The sequence below is a fragment of the Cydia fagiglandana genome, chromosome 10 (genome assembly GCF_963556715.1).
Source record: "Cydia fagiglandana chromosome 10, ilCydFagi1.1, whole genome shotgun sequence".
NCBI lineage: Eukaryota > Metazoa > Arthropoda > Insecta > Lepidoptera > Tortricidae > Cydia > Cydia fagiglandana.
The window spans coordinates 15001619-15017918 of NC_085941.1; the positions used below are offsets into that span (position 1 = coordinate 15001619).

General features: G+C 36.0%; 2 protein-coding genes across 2 annotated transcripts in view; one reads left to right on the forward strand and one right to left on the reverse strand.

Moving 5' to 3' along the window:
• The window catches only part of LOC134667950 (delta-1-pyrroline-5-carboxylate synthase), a 267662-nt gene that overhangs the window by 159366 nt on the left and 91996 nt on the right, over window positions 1–16300 (forward strand). The window lies entirely within an intron of this gene.
• On the reverse strand, window positions 10306–15128 carry LOC134667967 (uncharacterized). Its single transcript, XM_063525405.1, has 3 exons — window positions 15055–15128; window positions 14285–14902; window positions 10306–10457 (listed from the first exon to the last, which is right to left on the reverse strand). The coding sequence occupies exons 1-3, from the start codon at window positions 15069–15071 to the stop codon at window positions 10331–10333; spliced, it is 762 nt and encodes a 253-aa protein (XP_063381475.1). The 5' UTR covers window positions 15072–15128; the 3' UTR covers window positions 10306–10330.

Consider the following 16300-nt stretch of genomic DNA (forward strand, 5'->3'; position numbering starts at 1 on the left):
AGTTTGGTAGAGAACTGTATTAGCATTCTGCAAAACTAATTTGATAATTTCAGTTCTGGTTGGGGCGCCTAGCAAATATTATAACCGTACATCGACCGACATTATAAATCCAAGTAGCCTGCTATTATACTAAAGTTACTCTCGTCAAGTCTTTCTTAACTAGAATAATCTTCATTTGGTTTGGTCGCATGCAATAAATCAGCCATTGGTTTGCTGAAAAATGCCAATACCCGACGCATTACCTTATGGAATATCTAAGGTCATTGAACCTCAATGCCGCTTGTCTTCAATGGCAACCAAAATATATTATTGATAAGAAATAGACGATTTATAATATCTTTACCCCAAAATATTATTAGTTTATCCTAACCGTTCCATCATCATCATGCCTCATCATGTAACTTAACCACAAGGTACCTTTTCATTACATACAAATTATTGGTCTTTTTTAAGATTATTATGACGAAGAACCAATTAAATTTGTGGCAGTTTAATGTAAATTAATATTTTCTATTCATAAAAGATAAAAGCTTCAATGTGATTGATGTTTTGTAGTGATGTATTATTAGATTTATTTCCATAAGGTACCTTTTCGTAAATGTATGGAGCAAATACTGTTATTGTTATGTAAGTTTAAAGTGGCATAAGGGGTTAAATATAGTATTTAGTTGGGGTTTTAGGATTTATTTCATTTGAATGACTGAATTTCTTTCATATTATGTGCTCAGAAAAATTGATTGTGTGTTACATTAAAAGTAAAAATATTCAATTATCTGATTTTATATGAAAAAGTCAGAAAATACATTTTCACCTCTAAATCGGTATTGTTTTTTGCTTAAACTGTCTCTCAGTGTCGTTTTCTAATAGATAAAATTTAAATCTAGAGAGCTCATTGCAATAAATCGTGAAAATGAAATAAAACTTTATTTTCAAGAGACTGGTTAGTATACACATAAATCAGTCGATATCAAAGGTTTCTATTTGCATTACAGAACAAGTCGCAACATTTTTTAAATCTCAGATATATAAGGTATTATTATTTGTAGTCAACTATGTAACTTACTTCAGGAACATAGTTTTTTAGGCGGCTAAACTTAAAACTTCTGTATCGTAAAGTTGCTCATTTCACAACATTATTTTCAAAAAATCATATCTCTTCTTTTGTATTATCGATAGCTTATTTATTGTAGATTACTGGGGTATGCATAACTCCATACCCGCCATAAGGTACCTTTGACCGTGGGACGTCACAAATAAAGGGGTCACTTTTGAGATGAATGATAAATAGAAGAAAAAAACACTATATCTTGTTATATATCAAATTAAGGGGCTCATTGTGAGAACCTCAGATATATTTTTTCATAATTTTAAAATAAATAGTTTAGAAGTTATTTAAGAAAATACGCAAAAAATGACCATTCCCCCCCCCCCCCCTTATCTCCGAAACTACTGGGTCTAAAATTATGAAAAAAATACACATATTAGCTCTTTTCCTATAGATGCCAGAAAAACCTATTAGAAATGTGCAGTCAAGCGTGAGTCGGACTTAAGTACCTAGTTTTCCGATCCCTACGGGTTTTTTAATGACATTTTACTCACTTTTCTCTAAAAAAATATATATTGTTAAAATTGTGTAATGTACGGAACCCTTGGAACGCGAGTCCGATTCGCATTTGGGCGGTTTTTGTATTATACTTACAGTAGTTCTTGTAAAAATGAAACGGCCAAGCCACATACTTTTGGTGTAGGGCTAGTAAAGTTAGAGGGCTTGTAGAGTTAGAAGCTTGGCAAGAGATCTGATAACTTTTTGACAGTGCGAGCCTTATGGTTTCGTTTGGGCAACATTTTACATCAAAATGTTTTTGGTGGGATTTCACTTCTTTTTTTAAGTTGCTTATGACAATCTTCCATGCCCTAATTTAAAGGGTTGGGGGTGATTTACTATTAAAAATCATGAAATAAGTATCTGGGGGCATGGGGGGTACTAAAACTATCTTACATACCAAATTTCAGCTTCTTAGAGGACTTCAGGAAGTACCCGGTATTGTTGATCATCAAGTGAGTGAGTCAGTGACGAAATCGAAGTTTTTAGATATGAATAAAATCTAAAGTATAAGAGCTATGCAATTGATATGCTTAATAAGTCCGAGAACTTTGTTTATCTGGTATAATCCAACCCCAAGTTATGAGGGTTCCAAAAAACGACGAAGCGCTTCGAGAAAAGGTAGATAGTGCCCTTGCGCTTTGCTCGTCTTGGCAGGGGCACTGCCGTGCCCCCAGATGTTAAAAGATGATACTACTATAACTAATAAAGATTTATGTTTAGTTACCTACTATTTTCGCGTAAACTAGACAATTTTTATATCTTTAGTTATTAAGGCCCAAAATAATTATTTTCACTTATTATAAATAAATCCTCCTGTTATGAAGTATCAAATATTGTTATTTGTATATGTATAACTCTTAAGTTAAAAACAATAAAATCTGTTATTACCTACTGTCAAAATGATTATTTTTTGCGGGATTAAGTAATACACTGCTAGTGTTCAATAAGGCCCATAATAGGACTTTTAAGGTATATTTTCCAAGAGTATCGTAATATTTTTATAACTATTTTGGTATAATGAAGAAACTTAAATAAATGAGAAACCTATTTGAGTGAGTTTTTCATACTTCATATCCTGTTTATTAAAAAAAACCATTTTAATTTAAGGTGGGCTGTATATAGGCATATACGGCTCACACGGAATATACAATAAGGTAAGTGGCCTCACTTACCTTATTGTATATTCAGGATGTATACCGTGTAATATTGAGCAGTTGGTTTATAATATATATATTATGATATTGACCTTGAATAGGACAGGACATGACAATAGGAACCAGAAATAGGTATAGTTGGTCAAACCATTTGTCAGTAAATAAAAACAAAAAACTATATTCATCCTTTTTTTTGGGTGCTAGTACTAGTGTAAGTCAAAGATAGTATGATGATTCTCTCTGTCTATGTTTGAAATGAGACGTTCTTTTTACAAACTATGTATAGTAAAAAATAGTTGTGAATATCTTGTACATTTTTATTACAATATTAGTCAAGATAATGAAATATAGCTGGTCAATCAAATCTTGTCACTAAAAAAAGGCGCGAAACACAAATTTTCTATGGGACGATATCCCTTCGCGCCTACATTTTTCAAATTTGCCGCCTCTTTCTACTGCCAAGATCTGATTGACCAGCTGTAGGTATTTTTACGTAATAAGATATTTTAATTTCACGTAATGTCCGCATCTATACTTCGTTTTTTTTAGCATTAGAAATTAGGTAAACAATCTTGATGTGTCTTTTAATTGAAAAACACATTTTAAAAATATGTTACGGCAAATATGTAACAAGTATGAATCTAATACGATCATTTATATTCTTCTGCTTTCATAAGTAATAGTTATTGATTTTTAAAAAGCGTTTTTCAATTAAAAGACATGCCAAGATCGCTTACCTTCTTTCAAGTTCTTTCTAATGCTAAAAAAAACGAACTATAATTTATACATGTGCACGGTAAACAAACAAATGAATGATAAGAAAAGACAGACAGTGTTACTGAGCGGGAGGTGGGGCGAGGGGCGAAGTATAGGTAGGCTATGATAGGCTCTCGAGCGCCGCGCCGGCGACTGACGGACCAGCGCGGCGTATGTATGAATTTCGCGCCTTTTTAACTAGATTTTACTATTACAATGCAAGCTACACGCAGAAATTTCTTACTTTCCATAATATGGCTGCGTATATTATTTTATAGTAATAGACTTATTTTTACAGACTCTAATTCAATATTAGATCTTATAGGACAAAAAACGCATATTAATTCTAGAGCATATATCTTATTCTTCTAGCTTTTTAGCTTGCCTATTAACTTAAAAAATGAGATATGTTGTTGTGGATTTATTAAACTTTAATTCAATATCGACAAAATAATAAGCTAATTGTAGTTTGATAAAGAAGCACGTTAAAAAATTTTCTAATAATTTTACATTATAAAGCGTCATACATATTATAAACAATGGAACTTAAACATTGCACTTTAATTCAATATTAAAAAATCATTACTAAAAATATATAAATACCTAATTTATATCTAACGCTCGTTCTAACTTTTCATCATATATTGCAAATATGCTTAAAAATATGTCCCATATCAGATAAGTATCACTTTTTCAACTTTAGAATTATCAAAACTTATAGTGCAAAAATCCGGTCCCACTATTGAGCTATATATAAAATCTAAAATTCATTAAGGTGACGCTAAACGTTTTTTTTGGAAATCAGGTATATTGAAAATCAGGTAAAACGAAAATCTGCTGTTTTTGAAAAATCTTTTCACCGGTACCTGGGGTAATACATCACACGCTAGAGTTTCCGCACAGACTCTATGAAAAATTTTGCAATAAAGTCATATACGTTTTGAAATATTAATTATTGTAATTAAATAATTAAAAATAATTACAAACAATTACCTGGTTTGTATCTCGCTCTTTCTAAGAAATGTTATTATTTATTAGTTAGCCTTTAGATTAAATAAAAATTAAACATAAGACATTTTTCTGTAAAAATGTAGAAAGGTATGTATACAAATACAAACATACAAATTGAACATTGTAAGTCAATATAACATGTATATTTTAGTTAAATTGTTGTTTTATTACCTATTTATGAAATCAATACCAGTAGGGAGACACTTGGATCCTGACTTCGGGCAAACTCGGCTCCGTTCGGCTCAGCATTGCTCAGAGCAATTATTAGGGTTGATACAACTTGATGTCCTTTTGCGTGCACGACCACAGATAAGATAATTACTTGAATTTTAACAACCCTAAATAGTCAGGGATAGTGGCATAAGTTGCCAAAGTTGGATAAGCCAAAGGGATATCGTGATTCGACCCTGAATCGCTGTCAAACTTCGGTTTTGTAGGAAGTGTCCTTTCTGTACGGTAAGAGGTACTATTACTTATTCTGTGTTAATACTTAGCATAATAATGTGATAACAAAGAATTGGCTATGCCCGAGCCAGCGTCGACAACGCATGACGTGGTGAAAATATGAACTTTCGTGGGACGACATCTGCCGAGTGCCAATTGTCAAATAATAAGTCATTGCTTAATGACCTAGAGGGTGTGAGCCATACCAGGCGTGTCTCACTCCGCGATTTCGTCGCTTTGCTACAGGTAGCTAAAAGTACATCCGTTCGGCCCCAATTTTGGGGTTTGCCATAAGCCGCGCGTGGCGCTGTCGCCACCTAGCGGCCATATCTGTGCTGATCGTAACAGACGCGTTTTGTTAGAGAGTGAGTCTTCTGTACTTAGTACTATTATTTATTCTGTGGCCATACCCACTAGGGCGGCGCCGCATTCATGCACGGAGCGATTAGTCTAGGAATTCTAAAAATAGCCAGGGAATAGCTTTTTTATTGCTTATAGACAAATAGGGTAATTCGGCAGTAACCGGCCACTTTTAGTAATTAGTTATTGAAAGCTGGCAAGTTATTAAAACCTTATACTAAAATTAATTGTTTATAGGAGCATTCCACGAGCTGTCCCGTACAAACGCATTTTATTACGTATATTAGAACTTTTTTTTCGGCGTTTAAAGCCGACAATTATTTTTCTAGTCATATTTTTGACCAATTGTTATAGAAATAGAAACTCCTATACCTGTAAATCTTTAGAAAATTCGCGTTTGTACGGGACAACGGTAGACAATTTCATGGAATGCTCCTATAGGTGAATAGAATTTTTGTTTCAGGCGGCCTGTTACTAAAACCGGCCAGTTACTGCCGAATTACCGTAATAATTTAAACATCTAACCGTGATTACATCCCACAATAATGTGAACGTACAGTCACCTCCAATAATATGTTCCACAACGAAGGCCGCAAAAATATCTGACACGATCTTATTTGTAGAGCTATTAGAGCGTGTCACATTTTTGCGGCCTTCGAAGAGTAACATATTTTTGCGGGTATAACTATTTTTAAACTTTTTTAAACAAATACCTACATTTACGAGTACATTGTCGCTGGTAGAGTATGCAGATAAATAAAATAACTTATTTCAGTGCAATGACGTTTTAAAATGACAAACAAAAACATCATAATTGGACATAGGTACATAAAGACAAATGACATGATACAATTCACACAACCGAAAATTAATCACTCTTATGCTGGGGCCACACCAACGGGAAACGCCGTTGATTCTTTACGGTCAGGATCACCACAATCCGTTACTTACCTGTAACAACAAAACACATATCCTCTAGCCGCCCATAGGTCAAACCTTGCCAAGCAAAATGAAATTTTATTTTGTCAACACAAAGTTCAAATTAGAATGGAACAGGAGACCTTTTTATAGGTCTCTGGGCGGCTAGAGGATATTAGGTACATTGTGCATCGAGGGGGGTAAGTTAAGTGAAATATTGTAAACGAGAGTCTGTACCTAGATTCCCGACAGCCGCAAACTGGATTGAATTGGACTCCAGTTTGCAATATTTCACTTACATATCTACCCCCGGAGTTGCACACAATATTTTCCATACAAAATTAACAATTTCTTATTCTATTTACAGTTTTCAGATTTTTTCCTGAATTTGTAGTGTAAGACGATATTAACTTGCCTAATTTCATAGTTCTAGGCCAACGAGAAGTACCCTATTAATTTAGATTCCCTTGAGAGTGTCCATAGAGTGTCGAAATATACGTTTATTGCGGCATAAACGGCCGTACGGCCGGAACGCGTAGATTTTCGCGTTTCACGATATGCCTAGGAATTTCACGATATGCCTGATCTTACGATCGGCCGCCGACATCTACACTGACAGTCAATACTAGTGATACTAGTGCATTGTATCAAAGCTTGACTGGCCAGAAATTTATATGTTCACGCGCCATGTTGAGAAATTTCACTGGAACAATTTTTTTAACAGCACCCTCTTAACAATGATCATATATTACTGGTCAGACTTTACATAAATGATGTTTTGCTGCAGGATATTACCAAACTGCCCAACGAAGAAATACATTCCAATACCGATAATGAAACCAATGATGTAAAACCAGACGCAGAATTTAATAAATTTCTTTTTAAATTTGTCCCAACATCTTTGTCCTAAACTGCACCCACTAAAACAGAGAAAAATAAATCGGTTAGAAATATGGTATGGACACTATCCACAGTATTCAATGTCCAGATTTAGTAAATACACTGCTAGCGTGCGAGTCGTTATAGACGGAGCTCTCCGTCACGGAGAATTTCCGTAGCTAGGGAAATAGGTTTGCTATTTATAGAGCAACGAAACCCCTCTAGTTAATGTGTAATTCTTAATTAATTCGGGCGCCTGGCTAAGCTAGCTGTCCTGCGGTGGGTGTTAGGATTTAACTCTGACTTTCCCGCAAATGGATAAAAGAAGTTATGACTTTTAGGTGTCTGTCTTCTGTTTGCTTTACGGCAGGTAGAAGGGCGCTTACATTTAGGTATGTTTGCGAATTATCAAAGTTAAAATTGTAGATGTAGACACTCACCAATCACCCGGATCCAAATGTAAAAACACGCTATACGTGTCATCCCCTTGGTTTATCTTTACAGTTTTGTCGCCTAACGCGTACTTTTTATTTAAGGTCTCTTGTAAGTAATCGCATTTTCTAAAAGCCTTCTTTCGCGCCTTCTCATACTTGCGTTGAGCCCTTAAATTGTTTTTCTCAAACTTCCTCTGTTCCCGTTCAAGGCTCCTTACAAATTTCTTACGTTTACGTTCTTCCTTTATTATTTTTTTGTAGCATATACATTTGTCTGTGTCGAATGGTGCTTTGATGTTGGGAGGTTTTACTGGAGGGATAGAGGGTGGTGCTGGTGTAGCTGGTTCCGGGGTTGCTTTTCCCTTTTTTCTTCCTCCCCTCCGCCCTCTTGGTTCATCGTCATCATCATCGTCGTCATCATCATATGCTATTCTTTTCTCCGATGCTTCTATCCTCTTTACTAAAGCCTTTTGGAACTGAATATTTCTCGCGTGCCGCTCTCTTTCTTCGTCTACTAGTTTGTCTATACACGTGCAGGCCTTTTGAGGCTTTAATAATTTTTTTGCACATTTTGGTGGTTGCATAGAAAATTCGGCGCTACCCGAGGTCGATAACATCCTACAAAAATTAAGTGAGTAAATAATTCTACAATAATGTTGAAATACTTATATATTAAATAAATTTTGATTACCAACCGTTCACTTTTATCCATTTGAGCCATTTCTGCAGATAGTCAATTTCGCTAAATAGGTATTTAATTATGAACACACACCCGTTATTACTTCTGATCTTCTTTAGAGGGAATGCTCAAGTTAATTCCTCATTTTCTGGTGGATTTCTTTTATCCTTTACAAATCATTAAGTTTCTGTAGGTATATACGTATGTAAAAAACTTTTCGTCTTTTCATAATTTTGTATTTTTTAAACAGGCCTTGTCTTACTTTGTAGCATTTGAGCATCTATTAATGTTTTCATTTAGTGCTTGAACAACATCTGCTTACAAAAACTTACTTAGTTTATGTTATGTAATACAAATATGTATGCAGGTAAGTAAATATGTAAAATTGTCAGCTTTTTCTAGATTGATTCTGGTTTGACTTGTCTTCTTTATTGATGTTGTATGAGTAATAAGATATCAGAAACTACCACGAATTTTATTATTATTTCTGAAATCTAAGTTACCTACTTTATTTAGGTTTATTCATGTCACTGTGTCACATGTCATGTCATTTGCGACCATAGTCAACAAGCTAATAGCACAAAATAGATAACTACAGAAGTCAATCACATGTATGTACTTTACTTTTCATACCTACGCTCGGCGGTCGCTCTAGGGTTGCGATTGTTGCGAACTATGACTTATGCACAAAAAACTATCGTGGTAGTGGCACTCGTATCTATCGTATCGTATCTCGTATTTAGTTGTTTGATTTATTGTTGAGGATGAAACGGGAAGAATGGAAATATAAATTAATAATAACATTAATAACTCAAATAGGTATTTTAATTTTAATGTCATTTTTATATTACAAATTTGCCACAGAAAATATCTTGCGATGATTCCGAGATTGGCGAAATACACGATTATTATATTTTTAAGTGTAATAAATTCGCATTCTCATGTACTATGTAATAAAATCGCATACGCATTCTCTCTGAAACCACTGGTAGCTTAAAAAACGACAATTCACCGTTTAATGTTGAATTTAAACAACCGTCCACTGTACAGTTAGAGTGACATTCCATTTCCAACTGCAGCTGCAATACTGTTCATTTTCTATGGCAATTGACAATGACAGCGACGCGTTTCCATAGTAAAATGAACAGTATTGCAGCTGCAGTTGGAAATGGAATGTCACTCTTATAATAACTTTTTGTTTTGTTTCTCCATTATTGCACAAAAAAGTTCACAGACGCGTGTCTCAAGCGGATGGCACTCGCGCTCGCACTGGTCCCAACTGGTCCGAGATATCGTGTCCGTGAGCAGTGTCTATGTGTGCGTTGCTCGAGCGCGCTTTGTATGTAGGTTGATTTCTGTACCTATCTGTTTTGTGCTAATAGGTAGTAGATTTGCTAACTTCACAGAGTTTTAAGAGTTCCGTGGCAGATTATAATGCTGCCTTTCCACTGAGGCGCAAACGAGCGGGGATCCATATCTCTTCTTCACTCCGATGGATTTTAAACGTATGTTTTAATTCCCGTATCCTACCTCTCATTTCCGTCTCAGTGGAAAGGCAGCCAGGCTCACGTTACGCACGGTCAAACGCCGAGCGTAAAGCCTGACCAGGAATATATGATCACGCGCCATTTTGCGAAAATTCACTGGAACTAATTTTTTTATACTTTAGGTACTGAACTGTCTATAAGTACATAAGAATAATTAAATAGAGCCCTCTTGACAATGAGCATATATTACTGGTCAGGCTTTAACTTCATAATTATGTCTTTGCTATTTTACTCAGTAACTATTAAGACATATGATAATGAAATTTCGATTGTAGGTAAGTATTTTGTCTGTCGGCAGTTACCAAGTACAGGGTAAATATCATTATCATCTTCCTGGCGTTATCCCGGCTTCTTGCTAGGGCTCATGGGAGCCTGGGGTTAGCTTGGTAAAAAATAACGCACTCTAAAAAAAGTTCTGACGCAGAATAAATGCAAGACAAACAACATTTTATGTCAGACAAAGGTTAATCGAACAATTTAACAAATTATACACAAAAATTTTCAGTAAATAGGACATCACTCTGCTTAAGGCACACTTCAAGCTAAAGCCATGTTAGAACGTAGGTAACAATGCCGGCAATGATAAATCCGAAAATGTAAAACCAGACGAAGAACACAAAGACACGTTTCTTGAATTTTGTCCAACATCTGTCTCGTGCATGGCAACCGCTAAAACAGAAATAACATGTTGAACAGCCATGGTATAATAATTTATACTCCGCCTGGTACTCTCTTCCCGTCTTTTCTAGGTCACCTGACTGACACAAGCCTACGTCATCATGCGACAGCGCTATATGATAATATATGCGATAGCGCTATATATAGCGGCCATGTTATTGTGACGTAGGCTTTTGTCACTCTAGAAAGAGAAGACCATGTTTTAATAAAAAACATGGTCTTCTCTTTCCAGAGAACTATGTTGAACAGCATAATGTCAAGATAATGCCGTTTTTAGTGTTCCGTACAAAACTTTGTTTACGGAACACTTATGGGATCACTTCGGTCTTGCAAATCAGTTAAATACGTTTTTCTCAGAGACCGTTTGACATAGATACCTAAAATTTGGAACAGTTATAGCAATTACCACCACTCATATTGTAAATAAGTCAAAACTGCTTATTTCTTATTAAAGGGGGAAATTTAGGGGGTTGAGAGGGGTAGGCTGAAACTTTTTTCATTTGTAAGAATCGTGTGGGGTACCATTAGAAAGCTTGCAAAAAATTGAGTCGATGGACTGATTTTGACTTCATTTTAGACTGCAATAGTTTCGTCAAAAAATGCATTTAAAGTTGCAAGTTTTCATACAAAAATTTTCACCTCTGTCCTGGCGATTTTCGCGAAAACTATAGCTAACAGGCAGCTGACCAGTCAATACCCAACTTAAAGAAGCATGGAGACGGCGGGAAAATTATCAGCTTAACTTTATCTTTATTAGTTTTTCAACTGCAGCTTGACCTTTGGTTGCTTAGGGCTAGCTAACTGATGCTTACACTGGTCAATTCATATTAGGCGAGAAACATCCTTAGTTAAAACTTTGGCATTTAAATTTATGACTTATGTCTTTGACACAAAGTTTAATTCTGCTTGCTTATTTTTGTGGGATATTTAATTTTATCTCAATAGCCTACCATAAGTATGAGAGAGTTCTGCAAAATACGACCTTATTATAATGCAAATAAGTTTCAATTTCGAACGGGCTTTCCAACCAATGGACTAGGCGTCTCAAAAATCTGAAAAATTCAAATTAAGAATTCCGTTCTTGACTGTCGTTGTGTTTTTTTTTCCACAATAGGACACATAGAGTTAGTAAGGCGTATAGAGATAATAAAGTCATTTAATATTTATGAACAGCTTTGGCCTCATGTATAGATTTTATTGAGAGTATCTGATTCGTCGAAACAATATACACAATATTCCTTTTCATTAAGTACCATTACATTTCTGTATTAATTGTATAATTATAATATCTATTAATTATATTCAGTACTTATGTATATTTTTGAACGGATCGGTGAGCAACAAGATTCAGGGCTATAACCGCGAAAATAGAAGTTCGCAAATTGCGAGCATTTTTCTCTGTCACTCTAATTACGCCTTCATTGGAGTAAAAGAGAAAATCCCCGCAAATGGCGAATTTCGGTTTTCGCGGTAGCCCCTCAGTCCTGTTACGAGAAAATAATTTTGGAAGACATTAATAGTATATGACAGTTAAATATCACAGTTTTTAGAAACAAAGGTAAAATTTACGAAATATTTAAAGTAAGCCGATCTTGTTTTTTAGCAGTTCTAAATAATATTAAAGTCTATATACCGGGTGTGGCCTGTAATATGAGCAAAAAAATTAAACTGTAGGCTGTCCTCCTCATACTGACCAACATTTGTTCAGCTACTTTTAAAAATAACTTGTGGTTTGATTTTTAATACACTTTAAAGTTTATTCTAAGACGCAATGTATTTCGAATTTGGTTATGTTTAAGGCGTGACAAGCAACGTCAATCACAATGATATGGCGTGGCGATGACGTCCATTGAAGATAATATTTATTTAGTATGAAAAATAGGGAGTCTAAATACTTCATAATTTTTAAAAGTTGTTGAACAAAAGTGTCACCCTCTGAGGAGTACAATCTATGTTTGAATTATTTGCTCGTGTTACAGGCCACACCCGGTATATGGCATAGAACTAGAAACAAAATCAAATAAAAAATAATAATGAGTTCTAAATTCAAATTGAAGGAGTATACATTAAGGTATTATAGGCCAAGCGCGCACCACGATATTAATTTTTGCGACACGATTTTAGAATCGCGCTGTAATATATCGCAGAAAATTCACTGCGCGCACTGCGATGAAAAAGTCGACGATTTGTTCATTCTCAACATGGATTTCGTACCAGTCGCTTGTCATGAAACGTGTCTTTAATATGCGATTGCTGTATGACTTTGAGCATTTATAACACAAAGGTGATCCCCGTCTATTTCCATAATTAAATGGTCAATATCTAGCGTCTCATTTTGAGACTCCATTGGAGATGCAGGTGCCGAGATGTTGGGGTTTGGAGAGCGAAATGCCGACTGAGGTCCGGCCGGGGTGCGATTTTATTATCATAGTGCGCGCGGGGCCATACAACTCCGCATGCTGCAATTCACTTTGCGACAATCGCGTCGCGAACAATCGCGGAAAAATGTGACAAATCACAATTTTAAAATCGCTGCGTTTTTTTTGTAGCATATGCGCGCACTAACATATAAACACATACGTTGCATTTCTGCGACAAAATTATCGCAGGACAAAAAATCGTGGTGCGCGCTTGGCCTTACTCTAAATTATTATAATACATCAAGCATTCGCGAGATGCTCGACTTCGGTATTCAAACACAAAGCAATAGTCCAAGAATCTAACTAAATGCAAAGGCCGAAGGAGCGATTCGAAGATCCGAAGCGTCCGACAGACGCGCGCCTCCCGTAACTTTTCCAAGTATTTTTAAGTACAAGTCTCTAAGTCGCAAGATCCAAAGGCTGAAGTCGCATTAGGCCGAAAGCCCGAAGCATCCAGGAGGTCAGTTCTAAACACAGGTAATTAATACAAGTGTCTAAATGCGAAGGCCGGAGGCCGAGCTCCGCGTAGGGCCGAAGGCCCGAAGCCTGCAAGATGTCAGTGGTTAAACACAGAACTGACAGCCTGGACGCTTCGGGCCTTCGGCTCTACGCGGAGCTCGGCCTTCGGCTTTCGCATTTAGACACTTGTACTATTGTTCTGTGTTAAAGCACTGACATCCTGGACGCTTCGGGCCTTCGGGCTACGCGGAGGTCGGCCTTTGGCCTTCACATTTAGACACTTGTACTATTGCTCTGTGCTAAAGCGATGACATTTTGCTAAAGCTCGGCCTTCGGCCTTCGCACTTAGACACTTTGTACTATTGTTCTGTGTGTGTAGTTGAATACGGTATCCTAAAAACAGGCAAACAACCTCTGTAAAATGTAACGATGCGAGCGGTACGGCTACCATCAGTACGGTTACCATCAGTTTGTCACTGACATAAACGCCGTCGAGAACGTAATTTACTTTCTATACATCTCGCTCGCACTCGCATATTAGTGCAAACGGGATGTATAGAAAGTAAATTACGTTCTCGACGGCGTTTATGTCAGTGACAAACTGATGGTAACCGTACAGTTTGGCATTGACATAAACGCTACCGTGGGCGTGAACGTAATTTACTTTCTATGTATCTCGCTCGTACTGACATATTAGTGCGAAAGAGATATACCTATAGGAAGTAAATTACGTTCACGATATCGTTTATGTCAATGCCAAACTGATGGTAGCCGTACGGAACACTAAATGCCTCGAGCTATCTCGGACTTGGCCAAATTATTTCGACACCATTTGGTAGAAAAGAAATATAGCCAGCTGTGGCCAGTTGTAACTTGTCATATTATTTAACTTCGTTCTAATTTAATATTCATGGAAATGATGCACAAAAATAATCTTACCATTCAGCTGGATCCATATGTATAAACACGCTATAAGTCTCTTCAGCTTTATCTACAACACCATCTTTGTTTCTTTTAAAGTATCCCTTTTCCATGGCGAGTTGCGTATTCTCACATTTTTTGTAAGCTTTCTGTCGATCTTTTTCGTATTTCTCTTGAGCTCTTAAACTTCGCCTTTCAAATTTTCTTTGTTCTCTTTCCATTATCTTTACAAATGTTTTCCGTTTTCGTTCTTCTTTTCTTATTTTTCTTGAGCACCTGCATTTTTTCTCTTTGAATACTTCTTTAGGTTCAGGGAATTTGGCCGCAACTTGTTCAGTTTTTACTGCTGGTGCAGCAGTAGTTTGAGCTTCCTTCTTTCTCTTTCGTTTTCGTCCTCCTCTAGGTAAAGCGTCATCATCATCGTCGTCCAAATAATCATCTAGCGTGAGTCTCCTCTCCGAAGCCTCCAATCTCTTTACTAAAGCCTTTTGAAAAGCGACATTCCACTCTTGATTTTCTCTTTCTTCTTGTATTAGTTTGTCTATGCCTAAACAAGGCTTGTGACGTTCAAGTTCTATTCCAGAGCGTCGAGGTGGTTCTAAAACAAAATCGCATTCACCGCAAGTCGACAGTGACCTGAAAAAACAATTATGAGTCAAATAGAAGAAGATAGCGACCGTTAGGAAGTTGAGAAAGCAAATAGCTAAGTATTCATTCGTCTTTTCAATAAGATTTACGAATTGTTAGTTAATAAAGTATACGATGGTATGGTAACAAGAGATAAATACCATCTACGTGTGTCCATGGCGATTGCAGTGATTGACCACAGTTGCGAAAGCGATTAATCAGAACGCAATTCGACTCGAAAACTTGAGGTGCTAGAAAACAGAAGTACTTATATTAAAAAAAAACTTAAAATCCACAGCGCAGGCTTCGTCACCATACAGATACCTCATCCACCTCAGGTTTCGTCAAAATAAAATGTATACTTTCACATATGTCATCCGCAACACGCATCGTCAAATTTAAAAGAAAATTGGGCATTACACACAACACAATAACAAGCCATAAACCTAATATCCTAATCCGGTAAAAACCCGGTCCCCGGTCCGGTAAAACTTAAAATTAATATACAGATGTAAAATTATATTCCATCGTATTTTCTCGGAAGCGATCATATTTGTCCTGCTACTTCAGTCAACGTCAATACTTTTTACGTTTCCATGAAATACGATGGAAAATATTATACAGTCATGCGTATCTGTATACTTATACCTACATTATTAATATTATGTGCATAATTCGTGCATTTTCCGTAGCATTCACAGTGCCCTAAAATATCAAGAATATTAAATTATATTTTCTATCCTTTTTCCGTTCTACTATCGGTTATTTTAAATCAGTATTCTACTACGTTTTCGTCCACGAAATTAGGTATTAGCACACTCAGTGCTTATGTTCTCTGAAACACACCACAGCGGAAAAGTGGTAATTTTAGTTAGAAATGTCACAGTGTAGTATCTTTACACTGTGTCATTACTAACTACAATAGTAATGACACAGTGTGAAGATAGTGCACTGTGTTATTGCCTGATTGCTTAACTACAATTACCACTTTATCTGCATTATAATCCTGACGACCATATATAAATACCCAATAATTATAATCAGCAATAAGATACTAGGTACTTAATAGCACATACAAAGCAAGATATTAAAAGTCAGACTCACCTTTATGCTGGCATGCAGCTTATCCAAGAACTTTTTCTTTTCTCCATGCTTTTTACTGTGTTTTAAGAGATCTGGGTTGTATTTTTCACTCTTTTTTACAACTGATGCCTTTGCACTGAGAAATCTTTCTTAAAGTTATTGGTCCAGAAGAACCCTAATTTTGATGGGGATTGTTTTATGTTTTTGTTACATTCAATTTAAATTGTATTATGATTACTAAGCCTTCGAGTTAGGTGTAATTTTTTTGGTTATTTTCTAAAACATAAAGTTTATTTATTTAGAAGTTCCTGTCATTCGTGTCAG

What these genes read in the sequence shown, in the direction of transcription:
- LOC134667967 (XM_063525405.1), bottom strand. An exon ending in CATATGGATCCAGCTGAATG is followed by an intron (nt 10,458 to 14,284) that starts GTAAGATTATTT and finishes TTTCTGTTTTAG; the next exon opens with CGGTTGCCATGCACGAGACA.